The sequence below is a fragment of the Coregonus clupeaformis genome, unplaced genomic scaffold (genome assembly GCF_020615455.1).
Source record: "Coregonus clupeaformis isolate EN_2021a unplaced genomic scaffold, ASM2061545v1 scaf0058, whole genome shotgun sequence".
Classification (NCBI taxonomy): domain Eukaryota; kingdom Metazoa; phylum Chordata; class Actinopteri; order Salmoniformes; family Salmonidae; genus Coregonus; species Coregonus clupeaformis.
This window is the reverse complement of record NW_025533513.1, coordinates 915389-931774: the sequence shown is the minus strand read 5'-3', so window position 1 is coordinate 931774 and position 16386 is coordinate 915389. Positions and strand designations below refer to the sequence as shown.

Below are 16386 nucleotides of genomic sequence, written 5' to 3'. Positions count from 1 at the left end.
CCAAACACAACACAGAAAATACACACCCTGACTCAACAAATACATGTCCCTTGAGTCAGGGCGTGACATTGGCTAAGGTGTATGTAAACTTCCGACTTCAACTGTATGAATAGTCACTTTACCCCCAACAAACTACCTAGACTAACCTGTACCCCTGCACATTGACTCAGTACCGGTACCCCCTGTATATAGCCTTGTTATTGTTATGTAATTTTATTGTGTTACTTTTTATTTTTTACTTTAGTGTATTTAGTAAATATTTTGTTAACTCTATTTCTTGAACTGCATTGTTGGTTAAGGGCTTGTAAGCATTTCACGGTAAGGTCTACACCTGTTGTATTCGGCGCATGTGACAAATAACATTTGATTTGATATACCACAAACTCCTGAGGTGCCTTATTGCTATTATAAACTGGTTACCAACATAATTAGAAGGGTAAAAATAAATGTTTTGTCATACCCCTGGTATATGGTCTGATATACCACTGCATTCAGCCAATCAGCATTCAGGGCTCTGTTTATAATTAAGCAATAAGGGGCTGTGTACAGTATATGGCCAATTTTTATTTTATTTATTTTATTTCACCTTTATTTAACCAGGTAAACCAGTTGAGAACAAGTTCTCATTTACAACTGCGACCTGGCCAAGATAAAGCAAAGCAGTGCGATAAAAACAACAACACAGAGTTACATATGGGGTAAAACAAAACAAAGTCAAAAAAAATAATACAACAGAAATACATATATATACAGTGTGTGCAAATTTAGCAAGTTATGGAGGTAAGGCAATAAAATAGGCTATAGTGCAAAATAATTACAATTAGTATTAACACTGGAATGATAGATGTGCAAGAGATGATGTGCAAATAGAGATGCTGGGGTACAAATGAGCAAAATAAATAACAATATAGGGATGAGGTAGTTGGGCGGGCTAATTTCAGATGGGCTGTGTACAGGTGCAGTGATCGGTAAGGTGCTCTGACAATTGATGCTTAAAGTTAGTGAGGGAGATAAGTGTCTCCAGCTTCAGAGATTTTTGCAATTTGTTCCAGTCATTGGCAGCAGAGAACTGGAAGGAATTGCGGCCAAAGGAGGTGTTGGCTTTGGGGATGACCAGTGAGATATACCCGCTGGAGCGCAGACTACGGGTGGGTGTTGCTATGGTGACCAATGAGCTAAGATAAGGCGGGGATTTGCCTAGCAGTGATTTATAGATGGCCTGGAGCCAGTGGGTTTGGCGACGAATATGTAGTGAGGACCAGCCAACAAGAGCGTACAGGTCACAGTGGTGGGTATTATATGGGGCTTTGGAGACAAAACGGATGGCACTGTGATAGACTACATCCAATTTGCTGAGTAGAGTGTTGGAGGCTATTTTGTAAATGACATCGCCGAAGTCAAGGATCGGTAGGATAGTCAGTTTTACGAGGGCATGTTTGGCAGCATGAGTGAAGGAGGCTTTGTTGCGAAATAGGAAACCGATTCTAGATTTAACTTTGGATTGGAGATTCTTAATGTGAGTCTGGAAGGAGAGTTTACAGTCTAACCAGACACCTAGATATTTGTAGTTGTCCACATACTCTAGGTCAGACCCGTCGAGTGTAGTGATTCTAGTCGGGTGGGGCGGGTGCAAGCAGCGTTCGGTTGAAGAGCATGCATTTAGTTTTACTAGTGTTTAAGAGCAGTTGGAGGCTACTGAAGGAGTGTTGTATGGAATTGAAGCTCGTTTGGAGGTTTGTTAACACAGTGTCCAATGAAGGGCCAGATGTATACAAAATGGTGTCGTCTGCGTAGAGGTGGATCTGAGAGTCACCAGCAGCAAGAGCGACGTCATTGATATACACAGAGAAAAGAGTCGGCCCAAGAATTGAACCCTGTGGCACCCCCATAGAGACTGCCATAGGTCCAGACAACAGGCCCTCCGATTTGACACATTGAACTCTATCTGAGAAGTAGTTGGTGAACCAGGAGAGGCAGTCATTTGAGAAACCAAGGCTATTTAGCTTAGGCTAATGGCTAAGTGCTGTTCTTAAGCACGACGCAACGCGGAGTGCCTGGATACAGCACTTAGCCGTGGTATATTGGCCAAATATCACAAACCCCAGAGGTGCCTTATTGCTATTATAAACTGGTTACCAACATAATTAGAATTGGTCCTCTGTAGCTCAATTGGTAGAGCATGGTGCTTGTAACGCCAGGGTAGTGGGTTCTATCCCCGGGACCACCCATACGTAAAAATGTATGGGTCGCTTTGGATAAAAGCGTCTGCTAAATGGCATATTATTATTATTATTATTATAATTAGAAGAGTAAAAAGTAATGTTTTGTCATACCTGTGGTATATGGTCTGATATGCGTTCAGGGCAAGAACCACCCAGTTTATAATCAAAGTTAGTGCAAGGAAAAGGGTAGTGCATAAGGGAAGTACCAACACACCATGATTATAGGGGAGGCGCATGCAAGCAGATGGGGACATTTGGCTAAGATGGAGGAATTATATAGTAAAAATAGCAAAAGAGCGAATGTAAACCTAGGGGGAAAAAACGCACTACCATCCCCTGTGCCCAATTTAAAAAAAAACACACAACCCTCCCCAAAGCAAAATAAAAAGGTTTGACAACCCCCGCCCCTTAACTTTCGACCTGTCCCTAATGTAAACTGATTGAGCGAGCTTTACTGGTGTGCAGGCTATTCAATGGAAAACGAAAGCTATTACTATTCTCCCCATGGCGTCCAGCAACGTAAATGGTAAGACGCATTAAATATGAACTGATTCGATTAATTCCTTACAATGTTTTCTTTTATTATATCCCCTTCCCTTGTAATATTTATGTTTCATATCAAGCGGTATGATGCGTGAATTGTTGTTGTTTCGTGTCGGACGGACGGCTATGATTCAATAGTTCCTAGCCGACTTGACAACACGTTAAAGTTAATTTAGGCGTTTTATATAAAACTCACGTTTCTATGTTTACTTTGTTCTCAGGTATGATGTCTTTATGGTAAAGTTACTATAATAGTAGGATTTTGTTTCTTGGAAATTCTAACATGCTTTCACTTTCATTTCTGGTAGACTTAAAATTAGACTGGTAGACTATAAACAAGGAAGGATGCCTATAGGCAGCTACACTACATTACCAAAAGGATGTGGACACCTGGTCCACCCTTTGCTGCTATAACAGCCTCCACTCTTCATCCCAAAGGTGTTCGATGGGGTTGAGGTCAGGGCTCTGTGCAGGCCAGTCAAGTTCTTCCACATCGATCTCGACAAACTATTTCTGTGTGGACCTCACTTTGTGCACGGGGGCATTGTCATGCTGAAACAGGAAAGGGCATTCCCCAAACTATTGCCACAAAGTTGGAAGCAGAGAATTGTCTAGAATGTCATTGTATGCTGTGGTGTTAAGATTTCCCTTCACTGGAACTAAGGGGCCTAGCCCGAACCATGAAAAACAGCCCCAGACCATTATTCCTCATCCACCAAACTTTACAGTTGGAACTATGCATTGGGGCAGGTAGCGTTCTTCTGGCATCCGCCAAACCCAGATTAGTCCGTTGGACTGCCAGATGGTGTAGCGTGATTCATCACTCCAGAGAACGCATTTCCACTGCTCTAGAGTCAATGGCGGCGAGCTTTACACCATTCCAGACGAATCTTGGCATTGCACATGGTGATCTTAGGCTTGTGTGCGGCTGGAGTAATACATGCTCCTCCAGTTCAGCGAGAAGGGTGTAATTGCAGACCGCAATTAGGGGCGTTTTCTGATATCGGCGTTTCTTGATATCAAGTTACACCCATTGATGCTCGCCATTGGTCCATGGTCGCTTCATTCGCGTCGGGGACAACAGTTGTTGACAACTGTAGCATTGTAGCTAAGCCTAACCCTAACCCTTTTCCTAACCTGCCACGTTAATGATCCTAACCTGCCACGTTAGTTATCCTACCCAGCTATGTAAACAAATCATCTGTGTCGAGAAACAATCTGTCTCATAACACCGGAACTGACCAATGGCAGGCACCAATGAGCGTTTCCTGATATCAAGGAACGACCACATCAAGAAAAGCCCCGAATTGCAGACTGTAAATTTGGCTAGGTTGTAGATTCAAAGGACCATTAAAATAGGGCAAAACGTAGGTGCTGGTATTAGGTAGTAACCACTACAGAATGTCCGTCCAAAACATTGAGGAGGCAGTATTTCCAGATTAAGAGGGTTTATTGAAGATCCACACACACACACAGACCAGTAATAACTGTGGATAGTGGTTCTACAAGGGTAGAAAATAAACTACACATTATAATACACAATCATGTGTAAAAGGGGTAAGGCTATACACAGACACAACTTGACTTAACTGAATGATAATGCAGCATATAAAAATATGAATGACAATAGCAGGATAAATCTGCTGTCTTTACTGCTACATAACACAGATCCAATGTGCTGACATAGACTGTGAAGTATAATGTGGCCCGAGAGTACACGTGATCACCGCACAGTGAGAAAACTGTCACTAAACCAAGTTAATGGCGGACAGAGCGAGAGCGCTCATTAACCAACTTAAACATGCTATACATGGTTATTAAGCTGCTGCAATAGTGAGCAGGCAGTACAGTATAACAGGAACTCTACATAGAATGGAACTACTTTAACAAAGCTATTACCATCTTACAAGTAAGGCACAATCACGACTAAAATACAGAGAGTGTATGACACAGGGGAAAGGTAGCTAGTTAGCCTGGCTAACTGGCTAGGAAGCTAGTAATGACAATGCACATAATTATCTTACAAAGTTCTCCCCCCCCCCCAGCATGTAATATACAATGAAATTATACATATACACACAGTACAAATATTTTAAAAAGTGACTGGGATTGCACTATGAATTCGAGGACTTATTTATATTGTGGTCCCTAGTTTTTACATAAATACATACACTGAGTGTACAAACCATTAGGAACACCTTCCTAATATTGAGTTGCATCCCTTTTTGCCCTCAGAAGAGCCTTAATTCGTCGGGGCATGGACTCTACAAGGTGTCAAGTGTTCCACAGGGATGCTGGCCCATGTTGACTCCAATGCTTCCCACAGTTGTGTCAAGTTGGCTGGATGTCCTTTGGGTGGTGGACCATTCTTGATACACACGGGAAACTGTTGAGCGTGAAAAACTCAGCAGCGTTGCAGTTCTTGACACGCTCAAACCGGTGCGCCTGGCACCTACTACCGTACCCCATTCAAAGGCACTTCAATCTTTTGTCTTGCCCATTCACCCTCAGAATGGCACACATACACAATCCATGTCTCAATTTAAAGATGCACTATGCAAAAATCGCAACGCCATTTCCTGATTGCTAAAATTTGAATAGTTTGCCAAATCTCAATTTATGTGACCTAAACAAGCAAGTATAGTGTACATAATCATTGTACCATCTAAACCGCTGTGAAATATATTTTCCATAACCAAAAATATTGTATTTTCAGCTGTTTGAAGCTGGTGTACAAAACCGAAAGGAAAAGACGCAAAAACAAAACTTAAGAACGAGAACCATAGAAATAGCACACATAGAACAGATCTACCGCTTCTTAGACTTGCTTTCAATGCGAATGAAAGATCAATAACACACATTTCTATGTGAATTTGGTCGGGTCCCCAAAAAAGTTACATATTGTAGCTTTAACAGATGACATCAATAAGGGATCATAGCTTTCACCTGGATTCACCTGGAAAAAGCTGGTGTTCCTAGTGTTTTGTACACTCAGTATACATCACATTGAAAATACTCACTCATATTATGCACGCACAAATACAGCTGAAACATGGAGCAACTTGTAGCTTGGCTTCAGAGAACTCACGAGCTGTCCACTTCTCTTCACCGCAACTCACTGGCTGGAATCCATTACTGGTACTGTAATCTATTGTGTGGGAGGGAAGGAGGAGAGTTGTTTGAATTCAGGCGAAGTGATGTTGTAATTCACCTAATTTCCACAAGGGCCCTGCGTTTTACATGTAGCTCCTATTTTTGTGGTTTACTTTTAACAATGGAAACTGATTTATTTGTATGATGTGCCTTTCTGATTGTATATTTTTTGTATAATATAAAACAGTACTGCCATAAACAAAGTAATGCATATAATATAACAAAACAGGTACCAATTAACTAGGAATAAAATATTAAATGTATTATAATTTGCAAAAACGTTTTCTCTCTTGCTTCAGAGGACGTGCTTTGATTTTGTTGCCCATTTGCTTTTTGTGTGACATTCTATTTGGAATATTCCCAAATACAGTAAGTGAACTGCTACTGTGTTTTACGTAGCATTCTTTACGGTACAAAATACTTAAAATATTTCCCAGTCATTTAATTTTTCCCTACAATGCAATGTAATTTACGGTAGCCTACTGTATTCAGCTTATACAGTGTGTTACTATTGATTATACAGTTATTTACCGTGACAATTACAGGATTTTTTTTACAGTTTACAAAACACAATTTGATATCACACTGGTCCAATATCACACTGTAAAAACAGCTTCTCTTCTATTTCCTATTGTTCTATTCTATTCTATTCTATTTTCCCTGTCCAGACCCTAGTCAAGGGAATAGCTACCAGGAGGACTTCAGCTGCTCTGAGAGTAACTCTGAGAGTAGTGCTACAGAAGAGGAATCAGACAGTGATGCAGCAGGAAACCGTCAGGGGCACACTCCATCTACCTCAGCCCAGTGTCAGAAGGCCAGAACTAAGCCCGTCAATATATCAAGCTACTATTTTAGTAGATACGATCTGGAGCTCAAATTAAACATTTAGATGTAAAAAATAAATAAAATAGCCTGTACAAATTACCTGTTCAACTTTACAAATGGCACCCCATATAATTCCTTCTAAAAAGAAAAGTGTGAACAATATGATATCATGTAATATGGTAATTTAGCGGATGGTTTTATCCAAAGACTTATAGTTAAGATATATTCTGTGTAATTCATACTGTCATATCTATTTCAGTTTGATTGATTATGTTATATTTGATCAGGATCAGGAAGAGCCTTGCAGGTACTACAACAGTGGTCACTGCCAGGATGGGAAAAGGTGCCACTACCTACACGTCTGCAAAAACGCCCTGAAAGGCAACTGTCGCAATGGGACCAAGTGTCGCCTCAAGCACCCCAGCTCCTCCTCTGACAGAGATGGAGGTGGTGGGAGGAGAGAAAGGAGGAGGTCTTCATCTGGAGGAAGAGGTGGAAGGAGGGACAGGAGGAGGTCTTTATCTGGAGCGAGCAGAGACGGGGCCAGGGAAAGGTCTTCATCTAGAGGTGAGACGTGTACTAGGCTATAATAGGGTCAAGTGAGGGAGGGAGGGAGTCGACAAGTTTGCTTCCATTCGGCCTCCCGAGTGGTGCAGCGGACTAAGGCACTGCATCGCAGTGCTTGAGGCATCACTACAGACCCGGGTTCGGTCCGGGCTGTTTCGCAGCTGGCCGAGACCGGGAGACTCATGAGGCGGCACACAGCGTTGTCCGGGTTAGGGGAGGGTTTAGCAGGCCGGGATGTCCTTGTCCCATCGCGCTCTAGTGACTCCTGTGGCAGGCTGGGCGCATGCACGCTTACACGGTCGCCAGTTGTACGGTGTTTCCTCCGACACATTGGTGCGGCTTGCTTCCGAGTTAAGCGAGCAGTGTGTCAAGAAGCAGTGCGGCTTGGCAGGGTCGTGTTTCGGAGGACGCATGGCTCTCGACCTTTGCCTCTCCCGAGTCCGTACGGGAGTTGCAGCGATGGGACAAGAGAAAAAAATAGTTTGCTTCCATTCAATCCATAAACCTTGAAACGTTTAGAAATGTTCATTGACCAAGTCCAACAATGGCATAATCAAGCTAATATGTTTGTGACCATGAATAGAGATATGTATGGATGCAATGAATGAGTGTGTTGGGAGTATAATTTACTAGTATCCATTTTGTGCCACCCTGTCAGGGACTCAGCTTGACTTTAGCGGGCCCTACAAATGGCAGTTGGACGATGGACATGGTTGGAAGGACATAGCCAACGATCACATCCTGGAGGCACAGTACTCCCAACCCAACACCAAGGGCATCAATATCTACAACACCCCCTATGGGTAAGAGGAAGTACACCTGGTGGTATTAGTTTAGTTCAGAGCCAGATGGGCCTACATACATTGTCTGTATATACTATATATACAGACAAATATGGTTTGGTTGACTGATCAAAAGTCTTTCAAGGACTTTGAAAGAATACTTTTGGTAATTGAGACGCATTCTCTCCCCCTCTGTCTGTCTCTGTCTCTCTCTATTCTCTCTCTCTCTGTAGGGCAGTGAGTATTGATTTCAAGGCGATCAGAGTCCGCGGTAAGAAGAATCTGAGGGTGAGGCGTTTGGATGGTCAGCAAACAGAATGGATCTGGTTCTACTCTAATAGCAAAGGCTGGACCAAGTATGGAGAAAAGGTACAGCAGAAGACTAGGCAACAACCCCAAGTGTACCGTTATCTTAAGAAGCTGAACTTTGGAAGATACCAGGGTTGAGGTCAATTCCATCCATTTCAATTCAGTCAATTCAGGAAGTAAACTGAACCATGGAAACATATTTTGGAACTCTGGAATCCTCTACTCCAGACTTAATTAAGCTTATAAATGTAATATCATATGACATGTAATGTTATTGAGAGAAAAAAAAGTGTCACAGAAACCATTATTGAGTGACAGGAAGATAGTTTGTTTTTTCTCTCAGGATCCCAAGGGAAACCCAGGCCCCATCCAGAGTTCTGAGATCGAGAAGAAATTCCAAAGCAACCATAACGGTTCTCTCACGTTCAACATCGGCTCCGATACCTTCGAGATCCGATTCAGACGTGAGTCAGACTGAAAGAAACCTAAGACAAATGCTTATATTGACATTACGCCAATGTTGACATTAAAACTTTAATGTCAAATCAAATCAATCCATTTTTATTTGTCACATGCGCCCAATACAACTGGTATAGACTTTACCGTGAAATACTTACTTATGAGCCCTTTCCCAACAATGAGTTAAAAAGTATGAAACATTTGCTAAAGAAAAGGAAAGGAAATAGTAATACAATAAAATAACAATAACGAGGCGATACAATGCCTTCAGAAAGTATTCAGACACCTTCACTTTTTCCACATTTTGTTAGGTTACAGCCTTATTCTAAAATAGTTTTTTCCCCTCATTAATCTACACACATTACCCCATAATGACAGAGCAAAAACAGGTTTTTAGAAATGTTTGCTAATTTATTAAAAATTAAAAACTGAAATATCACATTTACATAAGTATTCAGACCCTTTACTCAGTACTTTGTTGAAGCACCTTTGGCAGCGATTACAGCCTTGAGTCTTCTTGGGTATGACGCTACAAGCTTGGCACACCAGTATTTGGGGAGTTTCTCCCATTCTTCTCTGCAGATCCTCTCAAGCTCTGTCAGGTTGGATGGGGAGCGTCGCTGCACAGCTATTTTCAGGTCTCTCCAGAGATGTTCGATCGGGTTCAAGTCCGGGCTCTGGCTGGGCCAGTCCCGAAGCCACTCCTGCGTTGTCTTGGCTGTGTGCTTAGGGTCGTTGTCCTATTGGAAGGTGAACCTTCGCCCCAGTCTGAGGTCCTGAGTGCTCTGGAGCAGGTTTTCATCAAGGATCTCTCTTTACTTTGCTTCGTTCATCTTTCCCTCGATCCTGACTAGTCTCCCAGTCCCTGCGACTGAAAAACATCCCCACAGCATGATGCTGCCACCACCATGCTTCACCGTAGGGATGGTGCCAGGTTTCCTCCAGACGTGACGCTTGGCATTCAGGCCAAAGAGTTCAGTCTTGGTTTCATCAGACCAGAGAATCTTGTTTCTCATAGTCTGAGAGTCTTTAGGTACCTTTTAGTGAACTCCAAGAGGGCTGTCATGTGCCTTTTACTGAGGAGTGGCTTCCGTCCGACCACTCTACCATAAAGGCCTGATTGGTGTTCTTGGGGACCTTCAATGCTGCAGAAATGTTTTGGTACCCTTCCCCAGATCTCTGCCTACGACACAATCCTGTCTCGGAGCTGTACGGACAATTCCTTCGACCTCGTGGCTTGGTTTTTGCTCTGACATGCACTGTCAGCTGTGGGACCTTATATAGAAAGGTACATTTCCAAATCATGTCCAATCAATTGAATTTACCATAGGTGGACTCCAATCAAGTTGTAGAAACATCTCAAGGATGATCAATGGAAACAGGATGCACCTGAGCTCAATTTCGAGTCTCATAGTAAAGGGTCTGAATACTTACAGTACCAGTCAAAAGTTTGGACACACCTACTCATTCAAGGTTTTTTCTTTATTTTTACTGTTTTCTACATTGTAGAATAATAGTGAAGACATCAAAACTATGAAATGACACATGGAATCATGTAGTAACCAAAAAAGTGTTAAACAAATCAAAATATATTTTAGATTCTTCAAAGTAGCCACCCTTTGCCTTGATGACAGCTTTGCACACTCTTGGCATTCTCTCAACCAGCTTCACCTGGAATGCTTTTCCAACAGTCTTGATGGAGTTCCCACATATGCTGAGCACTTGTTGGCTGCTTTTCCTTCACTCTGCGGTCCAACTCATCCCAAACCATGTCAATTGGGTTGTGGTCGGGTGATTGTGGAGGCCAGGTCATCTGATGCAGCACTCCATCACTCTCCTTCTTGGTCAAATAGCCATTACACAGCCTGGAGATGTGTTGGGTCATTGTCTTGTTGAAAAACAAATAATAATCCCACTAAGCGCAAACCAGATGGGATGACGTATCGCTGCAGAATGCTGTGGTAGCCATGCTGGTTAAGTGTGCCTTGAATTCTAAATAAATCACTGACCGTGTCACCAGCAAAACACCCCCACACCATCACCCCTCCTCCTCCATGCTTCACGGTGGGAACCACACGTGGAGATCATCCGTTCACCTACTCTGCGTCTCACAAAGACACGGCGGTTGGAACCAAAAATCTCAAATTTGGACTCATCAGACCAAAGGACAGATTTCCACCGGTCTAATGTCCATTGCTTGTGTTTCTTGGCCCAAGTAAGTCTCTTCTTCTTATTGGTGTCCTTTAGTAGTGGTTTCTTTGCAGCAATTCGACCATGAAGGCCTGATTCACGCGGTCTCCTCTGAAAAGTTGATGTTGAGATGTCTGTTACTTGAACTCTGTGAAGCATTTATTTGGGCTGCAATTTCTGAGGCTGGTAACTCTAATGAACTTATCCTCTGCAGCAGAGGTAAATCTGGGTCTTCCATTCCTGTGGCGGTCCTCATGAGAGCCCGTTTCATCATAGCGCTTGATGTTTTTTGCGACTGCACTTGAAGAAACTTTCAAAGTTCTTGACATTTTCCGGATTGACTGACCTTCATGTCTTAAAGTAATGATGGACTGTCGTTTCTCTTTGCTTATTTGAGCTGTTCTTGCCATAATATGGACTTGGTCTTTTACCAAATAGGGCTATATTCTGTATACCACCTGATTGGCTCAAACGCATTAAGAAGGAAAGAAATTCCACAAATTAACCTTTAACAAGGCACACCTGTTAATTGAAATGCATTCCAGGTGACTACCTCATGAAGCTGGTTGAGAGAATGCCAAGAGTGTGCAAAGCAAAGGCAAAGGGTGGCTACTTTGAAGAATCTAAAATATAAAATGATTTGTTTAACACTTTCTTTGGTTACTACATGATCCCATATGTGTTATTTCATAGTTTTGATGTCTTCACTATTATTCTACAGTGTAGAAAATAGTAAAAATAAAGAAAAACATTTGAATGAGTAGGTGTCCACATCTTTTGACTGGTACTGTATGTAAATAAGGTATTTCTGTTTTTAATAAATTTGCAAACATTTCTTTAAACCTGTTTTCACTTTGTCCTTATGGGGTATTGTGTGTAAATGCTGAGGACATTTTTTTATTCAATCCATTTAGAATAAGGCTGTAACGTAACAAAATGTGGAAAAACTCAAAGGCACTGTATATATATATATATATGTATACACATTTTTAGCGCGTTCCTCTGACACCGCCTGTTATAGAGCTCCTGGATGTACTGGGCAGTACGTACTACCCTCTGTAGCGTCTTGTGGTCGATGCCAAGCTTATGCCAGTCTGTGACTCACTCATGTCTGTGACTCACTCAAAACAGAAAGACTCAACGTAACTGGCAAAGTGAAAGTATGTGAATAAGATTACATTTTCTGCGTTGCTTATTAGTTTCTTTGTTCATTATTTGTTTGTGTGTGTGCTTGTCAGAAATGAGACAGGTGAGCGGCAAGAGGAAGAGAAAAGTTGTCCGTCGTCCAAAGTACCAACCACCCCAAAGCGGAAATCTGTAAGTACTAGCACAATCGAACGGATTTACCCTTTAGGAGAAGACATTGACTGTGCCATAGATAAAACCCTCATTATTTGAATATGCTGATTTTAATGTATTGATAATTTACTTGAGGTAAATGGAACGGTCTCTCTGATTGAACAGAACTGGTCGAGTGACGTCTGCTTTCCAGAGAATAAAGATGTCCCCAGCGGGCCAGAGTGGATCTCCAGAGTGGCAGTTTGGGGGGAAAAGTGGGCGATGGCACACCTTCAAAGACAGTGCAAGCTCAGTGTCCAGTGCTGACATTGAAGACCAGTACCAGCAGGACTCCAATGGATCCATGTCCTTCACTGTAAATGGACAGGCCTACAAGCTGGACTTCTCAGGTAGGAGGCCTCAAGATGTGTGTAGCCTTGCAGACGATGTGTAACTCATGTTCGAGGAGACAACTTTAGTGTGATCACTTCTGAAGGTAGTCATTCTTATAGTAGTATTTAGGCCTAGTATTTTCTAGAAAAGGAATGACAATATGTATTTAGGCCTTGTTTGAAGCATTCTCTATATGTCTCTGTCTTTTGCAGCCATGAAGCAAACCAACCTGTCTACAAGGGTGACCCGCAACATCAGGCGGAAGTAGAATTGTTGGGTTGCTATTGTTTACATGCAAGAACCTGCCATTAGCTCACTAACGAAATACACGTCTATTGCAGAAAAGGCCTACAGTATTGTACTGTACTGTACTTAATAATAACAATAATACTTTTTGACTACAGATATTGGATATACTCCTGTAGACACTGTGTATGAAACAACATACACACACAAGAAAAAACTGTTTACCTTTTTTTGTGTGTATTTTTTTGCCCTGCAAAAGCAAAGTGCAGTATCTGAAAATGTGGTAAAAAAAAATGTTTTATCTGTTGTAATGGCCTGGTGTAATATGTGATAATAAGGCATTTAGTTTCCTGACAAGAACAAGCTAGTCAGAATATATCATGAAGTACCAGAAATTGCTGTATGTCTGGACAGAAAAATACTTTGAAGTCAGATTTTGAAGTTTATTATTTTAAGCAGATAGTGCACTTTGCCTTTATAGGGTATACATATATGATGAATGCTGTAGCAAACTGCCATGCTCAAGTAACTGGGACATTTAGTTAGATAACGTTTGTGTGCATGATGTTGAAATGTAGGTAATAATACCTTTTATCTCTGGTGTTGTTTGAAAAGATGGGAATATTCAGAGCCATAATTAAATAAGCCTTAGTATACACACTTAAAATATTAGCACTTTGAATCAAGGGTAATCTCCAATGATGTGTATATATACATTACCGTTCAAAAGTTTGGGGTCACTTAGAAATGTCCTTGTTTTCCATGAAAACATACATGAAATGAGTTTGAATAGGAAATATAGCAAAATGAATAGGAAATGTAGTCATTGACAAGGTTAGAAATAATGATTTTTAATATAAATAATAATTGTGTCCTTTCATCAAAGAATCCTCCATTTGCAGCAATTACAGCCTTGCAGACCTTTGTCATTCTAGTTGTCAATTTGTTGAGGTAATCTGAAGAGATTTCAACCCATGCTTCCTGAAGCACCTCTCACAAGTTGGATTGGCTTGATGGGCACTTCTTACGTACCATACGGTCAAGCTGCTCCCACAACTGCTCAATCGGGTTGAGATCCGGTGACTGTGCTGGCCACTCCATTATAGACAGAAAACCAGCTGACTGCTTCTTCCCTAAATAGTTCTTGCATAGTTTGGAGTTGTGCATTGTCCTGTTGTAGGAGGAAATTAGCTCAGATCAAGCTCCGTCCACAGGGTATGGCATGGCGTTGCAAAATGGAGTGATAGCCTTCCTTCTTCAAGATCCCTTTTACCCTGTACAAATCTCCCACTTTACCACCACCAAAGCACCCCCAGACCATCACATTGCCTCCACCATGCTTGACAGATGGCATCAAGCACTCCTCCAGCATCTTTTCATTTGGTCTGCGTCTCACAAATGTTCTTCTTTGTGATCCCAACACCTCAAACTTCGATTTGTCTGTCCATAACACTTTTTTCCAATCTTCCTCTGTCCAGTGTCTGTGTTCTTTTGCCCATCTTAATCTTTTGTTTTTATTGGCCAGTCTGAGATATGGCTTTTTCTTTGCAACTCTGCCTAGAAGGTTAGCATCCCAGAGTCGCCTCTTCACTGTTGACGTTGAGACTGGTGTTTTGCGGGTACTATTTAATGAAGCTGTCAGTTGAGGACCTGTGAGGCGTCTGTTTCTCAAACTAGACATCAGTTCAAACATCACAGGTGTAACACAAACCAACTTTTCTTCACTGTACAATAGGAACATCCTCTAAAAATGCAACATCATTTTAATTAAAGGGGAAGTTCAGTATTTTATAATTTAATGTAAGATGGTTCATCACCCTGAAAGTAGTCTAGTTTGAGAAACAGACGCCTCACAGGTCCTCAACTGGCAGCTTCATTGAGGACCTGTGAGGCGTCTGTTTCTCAAACTAGACACTAATGTATTTGTCCTCTTGCTCAGTTGTGCACCGGGGCCTCCCACTCCTCTTTCTATTCTGGTTAGAGACAGTTTGTGCTGTTCTGTGAAGGGAGTAGTACACAGCGTTGTACGAGATCTTCAGTTTCTTGGCAATTTCTCGCATGGAATAGCCTTCATTTCTCAGAACAAGAATAGACTGACGAGTTTCAGAAGAAAGTTCTTTGTTTCTGGCCATTTTGAGCCTGTAATCGAACCCACGATTGCTGATGCTCCAGATACTCCACTAGTCTCAAGAAGGCCAGTTTTATTGTTTCTTTAATCAGCACAACAGTTTTCAGCTGTGCTAACATAATTGCAAAAGGGTTTTCTAATGATCAATTAGCCTTTTAAAATGATAAACTTGTATTAGCAAACACAACGTGCCATTGGAACACAGGACTGATGGTTGCTGATAATGGGCCTCTGTACGTCTATGTAGATATTCCATAAAAAATTGCCATTTCCAGCTACAGTAGCCATTTACAACATAAACAATGTCTACACTGGATTTCTGAGCAATTTGATGTTACTTTAATGGACAAAAAAAATTGCTTTTCTTTCAAAAACAAGGACATTTCTAAGTGACCCCAAACTTTTGAACGGTAGAGTACATCATTGGTCATCTCGCTTGTGTTAATTTCTAACATGGCTGTTCTAAATAAACAGCCCACTGACTGCCTTGTACTTTACCCCTAGATGAGTAAAATGTATTGGTGCAATAATAAATGCTCAGAAGAACTGTGAGTAAACAAATCTTGTTACGAACAGTTTGACTTTTAGCAATGATTAATTGATTAATTGAAGACATATTTTACATATGTTTTATAAAAATTGATGCAATGCCTTAAAATGTTCCTAAAAGGGGATTGACGCTTGTCGTATGTACCTCAATATGATTGAAAGCTTAAACTGCCATATTGTTACTGTACACAATGAATAAAGACAAACTATGTTTCCATAAAATATGTTTTTGATCAATAGCAGAATAGAATTCCGATTCCAATCTGTACTTTTTCCCTGCAGTCTGAACAGCCAAAAAGCACATGGAATCTGACATTTCAGTATTTGTGTGTCTATTTCTTTGCAGTGTATCCATTGCCCCATCAGCCCCCACCATAATTGCCTCACCACCTCCCTCTGTCAGGTAAAAATCTGATTCCTGGCCATGTGACTTGTGTTTGAACAGTCAAACCTGATTTAATTGCCCTCAAGTGGTTTTTAGACTGTTAATTGGCATATCCTGTTGAAAGGTGAACAGGAGAGGAAGCGTTGTAAGAGTATTAAGATTCAAACCTAAGATCTGATAAATGTGTTTGTTACACAACAGTTCAGTAGCCTGTAAGTTCTGACTTAAAGTTCCCAAATGGTCCTATAATAAAACGTTTTAAATTGAATGAAATATAAAATAAATTCTCTCTGCATATTTCATTTCTCTCTCTGCTTTCACCCACCCCTTGTCACCTCTCTCCCCACTACCCTCTCT

General features: G+C 41.4%; 1 protein-coding gene across 2 annotated transcripts; it reads left to right on the top strand.

Annotated features, from left to right (window-relative positions):
• Positions 1-2666: 2666 nt before the first annotated feature.
• LOC121548038 (protein mono-ADP-ribosyltransferase PARP12) lies at positions 2667-13737 on the top strand. 2 transcript variants are annotated; one of them, XM_045212872.1, is made up of 9 exons: positions 2667-2748; positions 6587-6732; positions 7031-7310; positions 7969-8113; positions 8326-8461; positions 8745-8865; positions 12289-12367; positions 12515-12738; positions 12934-13737. In XM_045212872.1, the coding sequence occupies exons 1-9, from the start codon at positions 2727-2729 to the stop codon at positions 12987-12989; spliced, it is 1209 nt and encodes a 402-aa protein (XP_045068807.1). In that variant the 5' UTR covers positions 2667-2726; the 3' UTR covers positions 12990-13737. The 2 variants fall into 2 exon arrangements, with proteins under 2 accessions (XP_045068807.1, XP_045068806.1); XM_045212871.1 differs by having other exon boundaries at positions 6587-6747.
• Positions 13738-16386: the final 2649 nt, after the last annotated feature.

Bases quoted from the DNA above. Each gene is read 5' to 3' on its own strand.
- LOC121548038 (XM_045212871.1), top strand. From the start codon at position 2,727: ATGGCGTCCAGCAACGTAAATG. The intron at 2,749-6,586 runs GTAAGACGCATT...TTCCCTGTCCAG, and splicing joins GGCGTCCAGCAACGTAAATG to ACCCTAGTCAAGGGAATAGC. The intron at 7,311-7,968 runs GTGAGACGTGTA...CCACCCTGTCAG, and splicing joins GGAAAGGTCTTCATCTAGAG to GGACTCAGCTTGACTTTAGC.